This window comes from Condylura cristata, unplaced genomic scaffold (genome assembly GCF_000260355.1).
Source record: "Condylura cristata isolate star-nosed mole 26May11 unplaced genomic scaffold, ConCri1.0 scaffold00019, whole genome shotgun sequence".
NCBI classification, from domain to species: Eukaryota; Metazoa; Chordata; class Mammalia; order Eulipotyphla; family Talpidae; genus Condylura; species Condylura cristata.
In genome coordinates this window covers 13,079,857-13,097,767 of record NW_004567120.1, presented here as the reverse complement: position 1 = coordinate 13,097,767, position 17,911 = coordinate 13,079,857, and the positions used below count along the sequence as shown (strand labels likewise).

At 38.4% G+C, this 17,911-nt stretch overlaps 1 protein-coding gene across 6 annotated transcripts in view; it reads right to left on the bottom strand.

Moving 5' to 3' along the window:
* Positions 1 to 17,698, bottom strand: part of LOC101625185 (transcription elongation factor A protein-like 3) — a 20,182-nt gene extending 2,484 nt beyond the window's left edge. Inside the window, exons 1-3 of one of the 6 annotated variants that reach the window (XM_012727139.1) lie at positions 17,468 to 17,574; positions 16,777 to 16,849; positions 16,354 to 16,390 (exon numbers count right to left, since the gene is read on the bottom strand). In XM_012727139.1, the coding sequence (XP_012582593.1) occupies positions 16,354 to 16,390; positions 16,777 to 16,849; positions 17,468 to 17,561 (204 nt within the window). In that variant the 5' untranslated portion in view covers positions 17,562 to 17,574. Of the gene's footprint in view, positions 1 to 15,498; positions 16,396 to 16,776; positions 16,850 to 17,467; positions 17,575 to 17,672 lie in introns of those variants that run through there. The other 5 variants (XM_012727141.1, XM_012727143.1, XM_012727138.1 and 2 more) reach the window with 5 other exon arrangements.
* Positions 17,699 to 17,911: the final 213 nt, after the last annotated feature.

The following is a 17,911-nucleotide window of genomic DNA, read 5'->3' as shown; positions in this document are numbered from 1 at the left end:
CGTCTGCGCCCAGCCGGCCACGTGAGCGCCGCGTCACCCGAGCTCGGCCCCCTCCCCGTTCTCCCCTCCTTCCCTGAGGGCCATGCAGCTGTGGACTTGGGTGGGGGGAGATGGCAAAGATGGGGGGAGACACTGAGAGAGCGGTTGAAGCGGACTTCCAGCTCTGCAGGCAGGTGTTGTACCTGGCGGGCATCAGGTCCTGGCACAGCATCCCCAGGGATGCCCCTTGTCTCAGGTGTGGTGGCTGAGCACTGGCTGGTACCCCATTTGGGCCTGTGCGCTGGGCAACTGAGCCCCACAGCCGCTTTGCAGACTGGCTCTGGAACTCAAAGACGTTGGCGGTGACTTGCCAGGAAGCTGAGCTGCCTCCCTGAGTGGTGGTGCTGAGCCTTCTCTCTTCTCAGTCTGCTGGTTCACTCTTCCTGGGTGATGTCTCCGCATTTCCCTCTAGGCACAGATGATTCCCTACATCTCTGGGATTTTCCCTCTCTGAAACTTCAGTCAAATGTTTGGCTGGTGGTTTTTGCTTCCCCAACAGCAATATGGTTTCTCCACTCCCTTTCCAACATAGCTAGCATACTTTTGACTTTTTGCTGATAGGTGAGTAGTATCTCAGTGGTGTTTTATTTTGCATTTCCGTATCTAGTGATAATTTTAATATCTTTGTAAATTGCCTGTTTATACCTTCTCCCCATTTTTCTGTGGAGTTGTTGGTCCTACTCCCCTCATTTTCCAAGTATCCTTTGTACATTAAATATATTAGGCTCATCTGTCATATATGTTGCAAATGTTTTCTTTCAGTAAGTTACTTTTTCACTTTATCTATGGTGTATTTCTGCCAGGTATTTAAGAAAAAGCATCAACATTTATCAAATTCTTCTTTTATTGCATCTAGATTTTGATTCTTAGTTAAGAACTTTTTTTTTTCCTACATGAGATCAAAGAGGAACTCATGGATGTTTTCATCTAGTACTTATATGGTTAAGTATATTTGTTGCTAGACCATCTGTGGTTAAGAAATAAACCAGTGCTAGACTAAGTTGAACTGATGGCAGACTCAAGGCACTAGAGTTACAAAATTAAAAACCAAGGCTCATCAAAAGGAGGGGAATTCCTGACAAAATCCCATCTGATGCTGGGGACTTCAAATATTTACACTTATAGGGTAATTATTAACTGGAAATAAACCAGGCCCCATAGTTTTTTAGCTAAGCTTTGCAACATCCAGGTGGATTAGTATACTTTAAGGTTTGAACATAGGTTATGTGGCTCTAGACAACAAAAACCCTTACTGGCCTAAGCGATGCAAATATGTTCTTCTTTGTCGTAAGGTTCCATCATGCTTGGCCTCAAATTATAGAACTATCAATCATTGAAATGTAATGCCCACACATAAAGATAACCAAAATACAAACCAAAGATACATCCTAAGTGAGTAGTAGTAGAGACAACAGGCAACACAAACATATCCCTTAAATTTTGAATTATCTGAATTTTCAGGTAGACTATTAAACTGCAATGCTTAGTATATTCTGATAAGTAAAATCTTATCTTGAAAACTTCAAGAAATATAAACCAGAAAAAGTGAAAAATAAACATGGAAATGATAAAACTAAGAAACTCAGCTGAAATTAGAAACTCAATGAAAGGCATTAACAGTAGATTAGATGAAATTCCAAAAGACAAATAATTGGAAATTATGTTCAGAAAAAAACTATAACATTATTCAAGTAGTCAAAAGAAGGAAAATACAGATGGAAAGGTATGACAAGATCTAACATATTTAATTGGAGTTCCAAATGAAGTAGAATCATTCAGAGGCAATCTTTGAAAATATAAAAGCTTAAGATTTTTCAGAACTGATGAAAGACATTAATCCATAGATCCAAGAAGTTCAACAAATTCCAAACAAGATAAATAAAAAGAAATACACAGATGCATAGTAATGAACTTGCAGAGAATCAAAGACAAAGAGAAAATCCTAAAAGTAACCAGAAAAAAATAGAATGCAACTTGAAAGGAATAAATGTTAGGTAGATTTTGGCTCTTAACAGCAACAATGGAAATATAAAGATGGTGGAATGATATTTGGGTGTCTGAAAAGAGAATAAATGGTAAAGAAGCTGATAGCCAGCCAAAAATACCTTTCAAATGAAGGTGAAATAAAGGTCTTAAAAAAACAAAACAAAACTAAAACTGAGTTTGGTAGTAGCAGGCATTAACTGAAATAAACACTAAATACTACAGAATATTTTTCAGAGAATAGAGAAAAAAATCACAGATGGAAGATTAGAGACGAAGGAATAAATGGCAATTAAAAGGCTAAATATCTGTGAAAATTTAAATCAATACTATGTTAAGCTAGATTATCCTTTAATTCATATAAACACCATGAGTCAACAAGGCTAGAGTAAAAAACATTTCAAGTTCTGCAATTATCTGGGCAGTATGTAAAAGTGTAAATTAATATTAGCCTTTGGGGAGTAAAACATCGGCTATTATTGCCAGATAAGCATTAATGAAGAGTATCAGACTGTAAAACTTCCAAGCAAATAGAGGTGCAAAAATAAAAAATAAGAAATCAATCCTAAAGTAAAGGAAAAAAAAAATGTGTATCAGATGGGAGAAAAAGAAAGAGTTTGGTACCATGGTTAATTTATACTTATTATTAGTAGTAAGTACATTAAATGTACATAGTATACATGAAGCAATATAAAAAATATTTTCAGACTAGAAAAAAAATACTGTATTCCTTACAGAAGATATCTAAAATATAAAGATACATAGACTGAACGTTAAGAAAAAGTTAAGTCATTATAGTTAACCTATTAACAAAACAGACTTCAAAACAAAGCATTACAAGACATAAGGAGATTTACCTCATATTTTACAATTTGTATGTACTTATTAACTTGACCTTGTGTGTTGGTCTCCCCAGGAGGGACACATAGATCTTTCTCAATGTGCCCAGCCAGAGTAGGGCTCTAGTCACCTTGATATGAGAACTAGAGGTTAATGGAGGACTTGTGAGCCTCAGGAGGCCTGTTACCATTACTTAAAGAATACTGACTGCTTTAAGATGAGAGCAGTGATAATAAGCTTGCAATCCCAATGGAAATTAGGAAATGTTGTGACTGAAATATAATGAAAATATCTGTGGGTTCTACCTAAAACATAGCATTTATAATTTGAAATGCACATACTATAAGAGGGAAAAAAATACTGAAAATCAATGACCCAGCATCCCACTTAAGATTACAGAAACAGAGCACAAATTAAATCTAATGAAAGTAGAAGCGGAGGTATAAACCCAGTGCAGAAATTAATGTAATAGAAAGCAAGCATAATAAAATGTAATAACAAAGCTAGAAGTTGGTTATTTAGCAAATGGTAATAAAATTAATGTGTAGACTGACCTAGAAAAAATGTGAAAATGGACAAATAAACAATGACAAGACCATAAAAGATATTACTTCAGATCCTAGATTAAAAAAAAATTATTGGGATTTTCTATCTTGATCTATGATATGCTCTTAAACATGACAATTCCTAAACCCCCCTGGACTTTCCATAAGAAGTGTAGCAAATACTAGCCCCATAAAATGAACTGTTGTAAGAAGGGCAGGGATTCTCTGCATGCCTAAGAAAAGCAGAGTTATAATGGGAAGCACAGGAAGACTGAGTCAATTTTCAGGAAAAAGACTAAAATCTACAAAGAAGAATGTGCCAAGGCTTGAGTGAGTTGACCCCAACTGCGGATATAAGAGAATACTGACTATTAAGAGATACAAGCACTTTGCACTGGCAGATAAAGAACAAATCCAGATCTAAGCTTCATCTTTTATTATGAAAACAATAAAATCTTGAGGTACATATATTTATACACATAAATATATGTGTATGTATATACGTATGCATGTATGTATTTGCAACAACTTTTGCCAATGGATTTCAAAAACCTAAACCGCCCATATTGTAGAATGTGATATCTGATTCATAAACTTTTTAATAAAGCCAATCAGTTCTGTAGCATTAACTCAGCTGGATTTTGTTACTTAATTCAGATTTGATGGCAGTGACAGAATCCGATGTGAACTTCTGATGGCGCTCAGGGACAAGAAACACAGGCTAGGTACCCGTGAACCCCTTTTTGAATTCACTGTCTTCCTCGATCCTGTGTCCAAGAGTTGTGGTGTCTTCTGTATGCAATAATGCCCATAGACCGAAGCATATTGGTGAAGAATTCAGTGACATTTTGGATCAGGATTTCAGCTGGGAATTCACTGAAGATTCATTTGAACAACTTACTGAAGAATCCAGAAAAGAACTCCCCGAGAAAGCCCAAGAGGAGCAATAATAAAAAATACCCTTAGGCTCAACCCAGTGAGGAATGCGGTTAGGAAGGCAATCCTGATTATAACTGGGAGTACAACCAACAGCCTATTTAGGAATCCAATCGACAAGGAATTGAAAACTGTAAAAAGAAAGCTGGCAAGGCATGATGATGGCATCAGTTGAGGCAGAGGAATGAACATTTGTTGCTCAAAGGGAAACATAAACCAGCCCATCTTTCTCATCTTTAAAAAACCAGTATCAAGTCCAGATGATATTCTGGAACTTTTGTGGAATAAGTACCTGAATGTGTCAAAATTCAGAGCAAGATTTACTAAAAGATGAGTTCATAATGAAATGCATATTACCGAAACTGAAATACTTAATAATTAAAATTCTGAACTTTTTAATATTAAAGAAATAAAATCCAGAATTTAAAAATCTCTCAAGATGTTTCCCACTAAGAAAACTTCTGGCTCAGATAAATTCACCAGTAAATTCTGCCTAATAGACATCTGAGGAAGAAAATATTCATTTTACACAAAGTCTTCCAGAGGATTATAAAAGAGGAAACACTAATGCATCTGGAAGAACTTGCTGTAGAACATATTACTACTTGTTATAAGGTCTAAATCACAAGACTTAATGTCATAGTAGTTAAGATACTGTGATATTAGTGTAAGGATAGCCAAGGAGACCAATGGAATTAAATAGAAATACCAGAAACAGACCCATGCACGAGATACTTGATTCATGATAAAGGTGTGTTGTTAAACATTAGGGGAAAGGATTTCCGTAATGATGTTGAATAAACTGAATATTGGTAAGGAAAAGATAAATCTCAACCCCTACATCTCATCACACATGTGATGGTTAATTTTGTGTGTCAAAAAAACTAAGATTTTTGGTCAAGCATCATTCTGGTTATGATTGTGATGAGATTAACACTATGGTCATAGATTGAGTAAAGCAGATTATCCTCCCTTAAGTAAGTGGGCCTCACACAATCAAGTGATGACCTTCATAGACCAAAAAGACTGAGTAAGAGGGAAGTCCTCCCACCTGATTGTGTGATCTGGGACACTGGTCTTTCTCTGCCTTTGGACTGGAACTGAAAAATTGGCTTTTGTTGTATGTCAAGCCTACTGACTTTCAGTCTGAAGTACATTGTCAGCCTCCTGGTTCTCCAACTCCCTGACTGCAGATCTTGGGAATTCCCAGACTCCATAAGCACCAATTCCTTTTAATAAAGCTCTATTTGTATGTGTATGCATATATGCATATATATAGAGAGAGGCACATATATGTATACATACTTACATCTATGTATACTATCCTATTCATTCTTTATTTCTGGAAAACCCTAATATAATACATAAAAACATTTTTTAATAAATTACTAAATCTACCTTCTAGAAAATAAAATAGAATATTTGTATAACTACATGTTAAAAACACTTTTAAAACTGGTCCATGAAAGGCACTATTCATAAGGAAAAATTTGACAACTGATTCCAGTCAAATAAAATCTTCTGTTCATCAACTGATTCCATTAAAGGGAATGCCACAGAGTGGGAGAAATATTTGCAATACATTTCAAGACAAAGGGTTCAGATGCAGAATATATTAAAAACTCCTACAAAACAGTGAAAAAGACACATAAGACAATAGTAGAATGGAAAAAGTCATTTCATAAAGATCTCCAAATTGCAACCTCAAAAAAGAAAATCTGTTTAACTTGTTAACAAAATGCAAATTATAACTACAATACACTAATTAAACAAAATGACTAAAATAAGAAAGGCAATCGCAGTGACAATGAGGGTATTGATCAGCAAGAACTCTCATCACTATGTAGCAGTTGTAAATTGCTACAACTAACTACTTTGGAAAAAATATGGCATCATCAGTAAAGTTGAACATGTCACTCTTCTCATAGGTAGTTACCAAACAGAAATGTGTGCACAAATGCACCAAGAGACATATACAAGACCGTTGACAGCAACATATATTTATAATATCAAAAAGCTAGAAATAACTCACATGCCCATAAAGAGTAAAACAATAACTTAAACCATATATTCAATAATAGTGTATTACACATCAGTGAAAATAAGTATATCAAAACACAAAAACATGGATTAATAATATAAACATAGTACTTAACAATATATGCTAGCCATAGAAATTACATGCTGCAAAACTCCATTTATATAAGTTTCAAAAAAGAGGCAAAACTATACTGCTTAGATTGTAAAATTTAACAAAAGGAAGGGAAGGCAATGATTACCACAAAATTCAAGATAGTATTTTATCTCTAGTAGGGAGGGAGGGTGGAATGATTGGGAAGTGATAGCAACAGGGTTCTGGAATGTTAATGGTATTCTATTTCTTGATCTAAGTGGTAGTTACTCAGATTCTCAAAGTGTAATAAATAATTTTGCTGTGTCGTGTGTGTGTGTGTGTAATTCTGCACATTTCATGATAAAATGTAAAAAGATAGAACTACAAGAAGAAACAATTTCACAACTATAGTGGATGACTTTAGCACATTTTCATCAACAACTGACAGAAGAAGCAGATAAAAAAGTCAACAATCATGAAAAAGATCAGAACAATATGGCTAACAAACCTTCCCCAAGGACATAACCAGAATATTTCACTTAGTATATGCATACGTGAAACATTTTATAAAAATGTTTCTGACTACATATTTGGCCATGAAAAGGTCTCAACAAGTATGAAAGGATTGAAATTACACACATTATGTATTTGACCACAATATACTAACAGAAATCAATAGCAATTTCTAGTAATAAGATAAACAAGTCCTGGGAATGTAATGCACAGCAGAGTGTTTACAGTTAAAAATACTGTATTGTATATTTGAAGTTGCTAAGAAAATAGATCTTAAAAGGTCTCATCACAAGAAAAAACTATGTATGGTGATGATATTAACTAAACTTCTTCCTAGTGACCCTATGTGTGTGTGTGTGTGTAACTACAGACACAATGTATAATGGCATGCAAAGTCATTATAAGGTACAATTAAAGCTAACACAATGCTATATGTAAGTTATACATTGATTTTAAGAAATTAAACACAAAATGAAAACTAGAAAATTCTCATAAGTGAGAATATTTTTGCCCCTTTCTCACATCATTTCTCTGGTCATTCTGTACTCATAGAATTTAATTTGGTATTAGAGAGCTCAGTTCCTGTACGGGCACACTACTTGGCTCCATACAACTAGTAGGGGCGAAAGGAGAGTTATAAATCCCATTTTAAATAGGGGTTAACTTGAGGTTTCAAAGAGCAAAGATGCTCCCAAGATCAAAGAACTGGTAGTAAATGGTAGGGACAGACCTGGAATCCAGTATGACTTAACAGTTCATGCTTTTGATATTCTGCTAAGTTACCTCATATCTATCTGCATGACCAGACTGAAAGGTGTGTACAGTGGGATGAGGATCAGAGTTTAGGTCCTTTTGGCTTCATTATAAAGAGAAAAAGACAGGTTCCAAGACAGTTTGGTCTTGGAACCCAAATCTGTAGACTCCCAGGTCTTCACAATACACTCAGTGAGTAGCCTATGTAATTCAGAAGAACTTTACTCCCTGTATGGCAGAACTTCCTTCACCACAGACGTCTACTCTCCAGGGAGAATGACTTTTTCAGGGACTTGTCTCAGCTATGGGGGAATAGCCATTATCCAATTCTATCACATTCTATACTTCCTATCTCACCTAAGGGGAGGGTATAAGCTATATATATAAAAACACACGTGAACGTCACAGGCCAGAACACAGATCCACTAAAAAATGGAAACTTAATCGCCCCTGCATCTTATGATTATACCATCAGGACTATACTACTATAAAAACAAAATGCAGCTTAAATAGCCACAATCAACAGACTCTCTGAAAATGAATACTTAGAGAAACCCAACATCAAGAGGAAAGACAAAAGGAATATTAAGGAATCTGAAGCCTCCATCACCTAAAACAATAACAAACATTAATCAAAGCCCAACTCCTAGAAAAATTAACATAAGTCCTCACAGTAGAGGCTGATTTACCTCAGTTGCTATCACCAAATATAACATATACATCTCTTAACAAACATTTACAAGCCATGTCAAATGGCAAGGGAAAAAATAAGGTGAAGAAACAAAGCAAGCATCAGAACCAGACACAAATATTATGCAAATTTTGAAATTACCATAACTATGATCGATATGTTAAGGGCAAAGATGGAAAAAGCAGGCAACATGCAAGAAGAGATGATTAATAAATGCAGAGGGAGGGAAATATCAATAAAACTACAAAAGGAAATACTAGAAATTTTAAAAAATTGAAGCAGAAACAAGGAATGCTTTTGATAAGTCATCAGTAGACTGGACATGATGGAGTAAAAAAGATCAGTGAGTTTAGAGATATATCAACAGAAACTTCCTAAACTAAAATGTAAACAGGAAAAGGGGAAAAAAAAAAAACAGACCAGCATATCCACAAAATGTGGAACAATTTCAAAATAAGTAATATGTGCATTACTGGAATACCAGAAAGATGAGAAAGCTGAGTAGAGGAAATATTTGAAATACTAATACTGAGAATGTTCTAACTTAATAAGAGATTACACTACAAATTCAATAAGCTTGGGAAATACAAAGCAGAATAAAAAAATACCAAAAAACTACACTTAGGCATATCATATCCAGTCTTCATAAAACAAAGACAGAGAGCTTCTTGAAAATAACTAGAGGAAAACACACCTTCCTTGTAGAGGACAAAAAGTTAAAACCGTACAAAGAAGAAGAGAGTGGAGTGAAATATTTTAAATGTTGAAAGAAAAATATCCCCCAATATAAAATTCTAATGATTTTATCCTTCAAAAGTGAAGGAGAGGGCCCTCCCTGGTGGTGCAGTGGGTTAAAGCACAGCACTAAGAAGCTAAAGCCACTTCAGCATGAGTTCGATCCCCGCCTGCCTCAGAGGTGATCCACATAGCGCAGCAGGCCTCTCCTGACCTGCCCGCTGTTTCCCTCAGCTGTGTACTTTGTCGATCTGCCTATTCTACTCCCCACTCTGTCTCTGGTGAAGCCTCTCACTGCCCCTGCACCACTGGCCTGTACCCCAGCTTTGTATTCGTAAATAAATCTTAAAAAAAAAATAAATCTTAAAAAAAAAAGTGAAGGAGATACCAGACTTTTTCAGAAAAAACAGAAATCGATAGAATTCAATCCCAACAAACCTTCTCATCAAAAAATGTTAAAATATTTTTTTCAGACAGAAGAAAACTTCTATAGGTCAGAAGCTTCAATCTATGTGAAGGAAAAACATGAAAATGAAATAGATGAAAGTAATATCTTATTTTTCTTATTCTTAATTGATATAGAAGATAACTGAACTAAACAATAACAGCAACAATGTACTGAGTAAATGGATAAGTGAAATCAATTTTTCAGACTCGAATAAGGTATCTGTACTACAGATACTATGAAATTATCACAGCCACTGCAGCACTAGTTTGATCCTCCATCAGGGAGCTAATCCACATTGCACAGCAGACCTCTCCTGTTCTGCCTGCTGCTCTCTTCAGCAGTGTATTTCAGTCAATCTCCCTGTTCTGTTCACCACTCTGGTGAATCCTCTCATCCACCCCCTACACCTCTGGCCAACACCCCATTTCTTGTATGCATAAATAAATAAATACATCTTTAAAAAAAGAAAACAAAAAGAAATCACAAAAAGAAAAGGCAGAAAAGAAACCTCTAGCAACAAATAGAAAACATGGTAGATGTTAATCCAAATATATTAATAATCATTTTGTATGTAATTGGTCTAAAAACACCAATTGAAGACAGACATTGTTAGAGTGAATTTCAGGAAAAAAAAGCAAACAATTATGTGGTATGTACAAGTCCATTTCGAACATAAAGACTTCAAAATTTTTAAAGTAAAGCAATTGAGAAAGCTACAGCACACTACACTAATCAAAAGATAGCTAGGAGGAAAATAATATTGGAGTAACTACATAACTTCAGAAAAAGCAGACTTCAGTAAGAGTACAATTATCAGATATTAAAAAAAAAGAATCACTCCATAATGATAAAGCAATCAATAGTGAAAAGCAAAACATAATAATTCTAAACACATGTACACATAACAAAAGTGTTAAAATGAGGCAAAAAATGGATAGAAGTCAATAAGGAAACACAAAAATTGCAATGCCTCCCAATCAGTAATTGAAAATTAAGCAGGCTGAATATCAGTAAGGATACAATGGACCTGAATGGCACCATGAATCAACTTGATTTAGTTGATATCTATAAAACATTCCATCTAACAGCACATGTTTTTCAAGCTCACACAGAACATTCACCAAAAGAGTTCATATTCTGGGCCATAAAATAGACCTTAACAAATTTAAAAGTCATAAAAGTCTGTTCTCAAAAGATGTAGGCTAGAAATCAATTAACAAAAAGATAGATGGAAACCCCAAATTTTCTGAAATGAAACAGCAATTCTTTATTAAATAACACGAGTCAAAGAAGAATTCTCAAGAGAAATGTAAAAATATTTTGAACTAAGTAAAAATACAACTTCTCAAAACTTTTTGGGGCAGCAGATCTGAAAAGACAATTCACCAAAGAAGAAATACAGAAGGCTTAGAAAGTTTTGAGTTGTAGCAAAAGCAATGCTCAGAGGGACATTTCTAGCTTAAATGAACATGAGAAAAAAAGAAAGATCTAATATCAATAATCTTGCTTTCTCCATAGGAAACAAAAGAAAGTAGAACTTCATCTAAAACATGGAGGAGAAAAGAAATATAATTCAACGAAAGTGAAAAAAGGATGATGGAGAAGAAAATCAATGAAATTCAAAGCTGGGTCTTTGAGAAGATAAATAAAACTGGCGAATCTCTTTCCAGGATAACCAAGAAAAAAAAGAAAGCAGACCCCCCAATGAACAACATCAGCAATAAAAGTGGGATTATCATTACTGGCCTTATGGGTATTAAGAAGATAATGAGGGACACAACAAAACAAAACAAAAATAAGCAGCCAACTGTATCAAGAGACATTCTGCAGGGCAGGGTGGGAAGAGCACAAGGGACTGTGGTGATGGTGCACAGGTGAATGGTGTTGGGAATTCTCTGGGTACTACACCTGAGAAAAAACAAACATTGCAAAGGGGAAAAAAGTAATTAATTAATTTAAATAAAAGATAATGAAGGGATATTATGTATATAATGAACAAATCTATGTCTACAAATTTAATCACTTAAAGTTTCCATTTCACCGAAAGATACAAACTACAAAAACTCATACAAGAAAATGATCACCTGAATAGCCTAAAGAAATTGAACCAAAAATTAATAATCTTTCAAAGATAGAAATCAACAGGACCAAAGGGCTTCACCAATAAGTTCCACCAATTATTTAAGGAAGAAATAACAATTTTGTACACCTTCCATAAAATTGAAGTAGAGAGAAAACATTTTGACTCATTCTGTATTATCTAATTCCAAAATCAGATGAAAGACTTTACAAGAAAGGAAAACTACAGATCACTTTCTTTTGTGAGCACAGACACAAAGTTCTGAACAAAATATTAGCAAATCCAATCCAACAATGTATAAAAGAAAGTATGCACTAATTGAATGGAGTGGAATATATTCCAGATATGCAAGGCTAATTCAACATTTGAAAGTGAATCAGTATAATCCACCCAATCACATCGCAGACCAAAAAGGAAAAATCATATGATTATCTCACTTGATGCAAAAAAGTGATCTGATAGAATCTATTCATGATAAAAATTGTCAAACTGGAATTAGAAGGGGAACTTCTCCAGTTTGATAAAGAATGTCTACAAAAAATAAAATATTTACAACAGGACCTCCCTGGTGGTGCAGTGGTTAAAGTCTCAGCACTATCAAGCACTGTAGCATGACTCTGACCCCTGCCCAGGGAGCTAACCTACATGGTGCAGCAGACTTCTCCTGTCTCACCCATTGCTCCACTCGGCAGTGTATTGCAGTAGATCCACCTGTTCTGCTCCCCACTCTGTCTCTGGTGAATCATCTCACCCTTCCGCCCCACAATCCATGTACCTCTGTCCTCAGTTTCAGTTTTTGTATGCATAAATAATTTTTTGAATCTTAAAATAGGGGCTCTCCCTGGTGGCACAGGGTTAAAGCACCGCATTAGGAAGCTCTCCAAAGCCACTGCAGCACCAGTTCATTTCCCAGCCAAGGAGATGACCCACATGGCACAGCAGACCTCTTCTGACTCACCCGCTGCTCCCCTCAACAGTGTACTTGGTCAATGCCTGCTCTGCTCCCCACTCTGTCTCTAGAGAATCCTCTCACCATCCCTACACCTCTGTCCCGTATCCCAGTTCTGTAAGCATAAATAAATACATCTTTAAAAAATCTTAAAATAAAAGAATATCTACAACAAACTTACATTACCCTTAATGTTGAGGAAGTGAACAGTTCACCCTAAGATTAGGAACAAGGCAAGATGTCTTTTTTCATTGCTCCTTTTAAACATCAGGCTGGAAGTTATAGCCAGTGCAACTATATATATATATATATATATATATATATATATATATATATATATATATATATATATATATATATATATATATGGAAATAAAGTACGCAGATTAGAGGAATGCAATTGTCTATTTTGAGGTGATATGATTATATGGAAAATGCACAAACACTTGATTATAAGGCTACAAGATGCAAGGCTACTACACAAGTCAATTGCTTTCCTGTGTAACAGCAATAAATATCTGCAGTTTGAGATTTTAAAATATCATTTAGAAGTGCACTTCCAAAATGCAGAATGTGACAGAAGAATCTCAGTATATTACAAATGTATGCAACCTCACTAAGAGAGATAAAGAAATTAGGTGCTGACATAGGTAACTTTGGAAATAAGTAGAGTCTAAGACTAGAGGTCAAATTTTCTAATAAAAAAAGAATATAGAGAATATAGAGATGTAAAATGTATATACATAAATACACATATAAATGTGTATGTATATATCTACAAGTTGACAGAGGGCGTTGAAGCAATACTATGCCAATAATAATGACTATACTTAGTGCCCAGGTCTTGGTTTTTAATACCATTTTCCAACCAACAGTACCAGGGTCCCTTGGAGAAATGGCTGATCCTAGGGCTTGAGCAGGGACAATGCAAGGCAAGTTAGAACAGCCTGTAGTGCCATAAAGTAAGACTTTGTTAAAAAACGTACGACACAATGACAGCGATACGTCAAATAGACACAAGAGCCCGCTGCAGGGCTCTTAATGGCCAAACCTGGAACAATGTGAACAAGGAAATAAAGTGATATTATAGAATATACCACAATACAAAATGACTCCATACTTATAAATAAATCGAAAAGTTGAGTTACAGAGTTAAGAGACAAAGTCAAATATCTCATGTAGAATTCCAAGTAAATTTTATAGATATTCTGTCTTCAGGGAAGTAAGGCGTAAAGCCCACTCTTTAAGTATGGGTTGCAAAGTCTACACCTTTTCAAAAGAGCACAGTATGGAAAGGGAAAAATCAACGATTAATTTTACCATGGAGAAACCTGACAAACACTATCTCAACCAGGGGAGCAAAGTTAACATCAAAAGTGACAATACTGAAAATATGTCCCCTTTATAGGATGTGATAGAACAGCACTTTACCTCTGTGGTCCTCTTCCCAAAAGTACTTAATGCCTGTGTATCCATAAGGAAAAAGGATCAAGCAAACTTGACCGTGGGACATTATACAAAATACCTGACCAGTATTCCTCAAAAGTGTCAAGGACATCAAATACAGTCTGAGAAACTGTCACAGCCAAGAGGAGTCTAAGGAGACTTGACGACTAAAAGTAAGATGGTAACCTGGATGGGATCCTGGAACAGAAAAAGGACATTAGGGAAAGACTGAGGAAATCTGAATAATCAAGTATGTACTTTAGAAAATTATGTCATCAACATTGGTTCATTGTGACAAATGTGCCATACTAATCTGTAATAATAGGGGTTGCTGGAATGGGGTATACAGAACCTTTGTACTATCTTTGCAGTAATTCTGTAAACCTACAACTATCCTAAAATAAGTTTATTAAAAAAAAAAACCACTGTAAGCAAATAAAAAGGAAAAAACACCACCCAGATGGATCTATTGCAATGGTAAGGCAGGGCTTAACAGGGATTTCCTGGGAAACACTGCCTTCTAAGAAAAAACTATCAGCAGACAAGAGATGAACAGGTGAGAACAGTATAGCATCTGGTCACTACGATTTTTCTCCTAGCTCTGCTTCCACTATCTAAATCCAGTTGAGATGGCTGTATGCAAAACACATACAAACCAACAGAAAAACTTAGAAAGGAGTGTCTTATAAGAACTTTATCAAGGTCAAGTTACAACTGCATACTACCCGATGGGGTAAACTATTGCAGGTAGAAAAGAATTTTCCACCCTTCTGCTGAGATACTGTTGCTTTAATGCATCCTGGTCTCCAGTCTACCAGCAACAGTGTGGGCTTAGGAGGGGACAGGGCCCACTGAAAAGAGGCAGTGCCTAATGGAAATGGCATTATCAAGAGGAGAGTGGCATGTACCTCTCAGCTATTCCTGGGCACATGTGGAACTTCCCTCAGCCCTCCCCCAAACATCTGAGAGGGACCAACACAGCTTACACACTCAGTACCTCATTTGATCTCCTATGCGGTTCTTGACGGCAGATCCCCATTTCACAGTTGACAAGACTGTCCCTTACAGCAGTGGATCTATAACTACCAGGTTGATTCCTCCAGCTCTGAGTAGTTGAGTTTTACTTAGCATTTCATATCCTAACACCAAGAATTGTGTCTCTACTACCTTCATAAGCTTACTGAATAGATCTTGATTGCTTGGTATATATTGTTTTCCTATTATATGACTTTCATTATTTTTATGCTAAAAGTAATGTGTTTTTAAGAGAAAATAATACAGATGAATTAAAAAGAATAGGAAAAAAATAACCCACAGATGACCACTATTAATTCTTTAGTGGACACAGCTTTCAGGATTTTTTTTCTGTACATAGCTCTCTAGGTAAATGATTTTATAGTTTTACAAAAATGGACTCATGCTATATATATGGTTCTGCAAACTGTTTCTGTTTTAATTTTACAATGCACCATAAACATTTTTCCATGCAAAGGATGAAAATCTGCTACTGAAACACAGAGGGCTGCAGCTGGATATCGAGAGGGACATCTAAAGCAAAAGACTAGCACAAGGTCTAAAGCACAGGGCCTGGCAAATGCCAATCAGGGGCACTAAACGAAAGGAATGTCTTCAAAGCCCCTTTGTGGAGCCCGGCAGCCACCCCTGAGTTCCCTCGGGCCCCTGGGGTGGAAGGGGTCCTGTAAACTTTTTTGCATCCACATAAAACCCCCTAATTTCTGTCTGGTTTTTTTCACCTCATCCTCCACCCTAGCCATCTCATCAAATTCTCTTATCATCTCCTCATTGCTCAAATGCATGTCGTGTATGGCCTCCTTGTGTTCCTTCAGGCACTGAGCTAGCCCCTTGTTGGTTTTTCTTTTGGCTTTCCTGGGGATATCACCCTCAGCCGGGCGCTTTCCTACAGCCCTTGGCTCACTGGCTGGCTTGCCTTCTTGCTTTGGATTTTCCTCACCTTCCAGGTCCTCCTCACTGTCTGGCTTTCCTTCTTCCTTTGGCTCTCCCTGGCTCTCTGGCTCTCCCTGGCTCTCTGGCTTCCCCTCTTCTTTTGGTTTTCCCTCAACCTCTGGCGTTTCTTCTTTTGGCAGAGCCTGGCTCTCTAGCTTTCCCTTAGCCCCTAGCGTTGCCTCAGCTTCTGTCTTTCCCTCATTTTCTAACTTTTCCTTGTCTTCCAGCGTATAAGCTACTTCCGGCCTTCCCAGTTCGCGGGGCCATTCTTCATTTTCCAGCTTTCCTTGGCTCTCGGGCTTTCCTTCATTTTCACTGCAGAGCTTTTCCATGTTGAGATTTCTCCTCCTTTTCCTGTTCTGGGGTGTGTGTGTGGGGGGGGAGTGGGAGGTGGGGTGGGGAAGGAGAGGGGACAAAGAGAAGAGGGAGATTGAGGGCTTGAGGCTGGAAAGTAGGTCCCCACAGCAATCTCACCTCTCCGCTGCCAGGGTTCCCCTGATCTGGGCTGGCCGTCCAACCATGCCTGCTGCCCACCCTGGACCCCACCATTCCTCCCATACACGTAAGCCAATCCTTTTCCTGGCAGGCCCTGCCATTTTCTGTATGTTAGCTCAACGTGGCGTCGTGCATGTAAATATGCTGGGAGGTAGGCGGTGAGTGCCACAAATTCCAAGCAGCCCTTGCCCTCCACATTTCCCACCCCTCTGGGTCCCTGTCCAGTGGCCCCCTCCTTCACTGACCTGAGGGGATTCTGGACAGGTTCCTCCTCTTTTTCTAGCCTAGCAGAGTGCTGAGAACAACAGACACGCAGAGCTGCAGACAGACAGGAGATAGGGGCTGGGCGTTCGCTGGATGCACCGGGACACGGGTCCCTTTCCTGGATCCCGGCCCTCCTCCCCCGACGTTTCCCTCCCCCGACTCCTCCGGCCCCAGCACCCCAGCGGCCATTTCTTTCACGCCTCCGGCGCCGGACCAGGATGTTTCCCTAACTAATTTTGGATCTCGGTGTCCTTCTCCGGAGGCAACTCGCCTCTGCGCCCTGCAGGTCAACTTTTTTCTCTATGCACGGAGTGGCAGAGGGGGGTTATTTCCACGGTCTCACTGCTGGGGCGCCCCCCAGCTTACCATCTCCAGCTCCAAAATGGACGGAGGGCAGAAAGGAGGAGGTGCGGAGAAAGGGGGCAAGAGTACTTGGGGTGTCCACGTCCCCGACCTTCCGCCTGCTGGCGGCGAGCTCTCCCTTAGCCATTTCCCCACCGCCATCTCTCAGTACGCTCGGGCCAGCTGCCCTCCACCCAGACCCCATCCCAGACCTGGTTCCTTTCCACGCTCGCCCCTCCTCCCCACTCCCAAGGTCCGCGGGCGGCCCCGACGGGCCTCCCCCCCCCCCCGGCCCGCGGGGGCCCCCCCCGGGCCCCCCCCGCCACTGACCTGGTTGAACCTGGGGCAAGAAGTGGGAGCTCAGCGGACCGCTCCGGGTCCGACCGCGGGGAGCAAGGGCGGGATCCCGGACTGGTGCCCACATCTGCGGCCGCGGTCACGTGAGTCGCGTCACCCTGGCTCGCCCCCCGCGCCCCGCCCACCAGCCGGCGGCTGTCAGCCCCCTGCCGCCTCTCCGGAGCAGGTCCCCCCTCACCTCTCAGGGTTCTTTTGTCTTTTTCCTCTTTTGAAGAAGTTGGTCCAAGAAAGAATGTTAATAAAAAACACAAGGCTTTTAAAATATTGGGTGGGGCGGTCCAGGGGAGGAGTCTCGACGACGTAGCTCTTAAATTCCATTGAAAGAAAGCAGACCCACCCAATAAAACCATATAAATATGCCCTTTAATACTGTGCAAAGAGGAGACTACGGCACTTACAAAACAATTGGGGAAATGT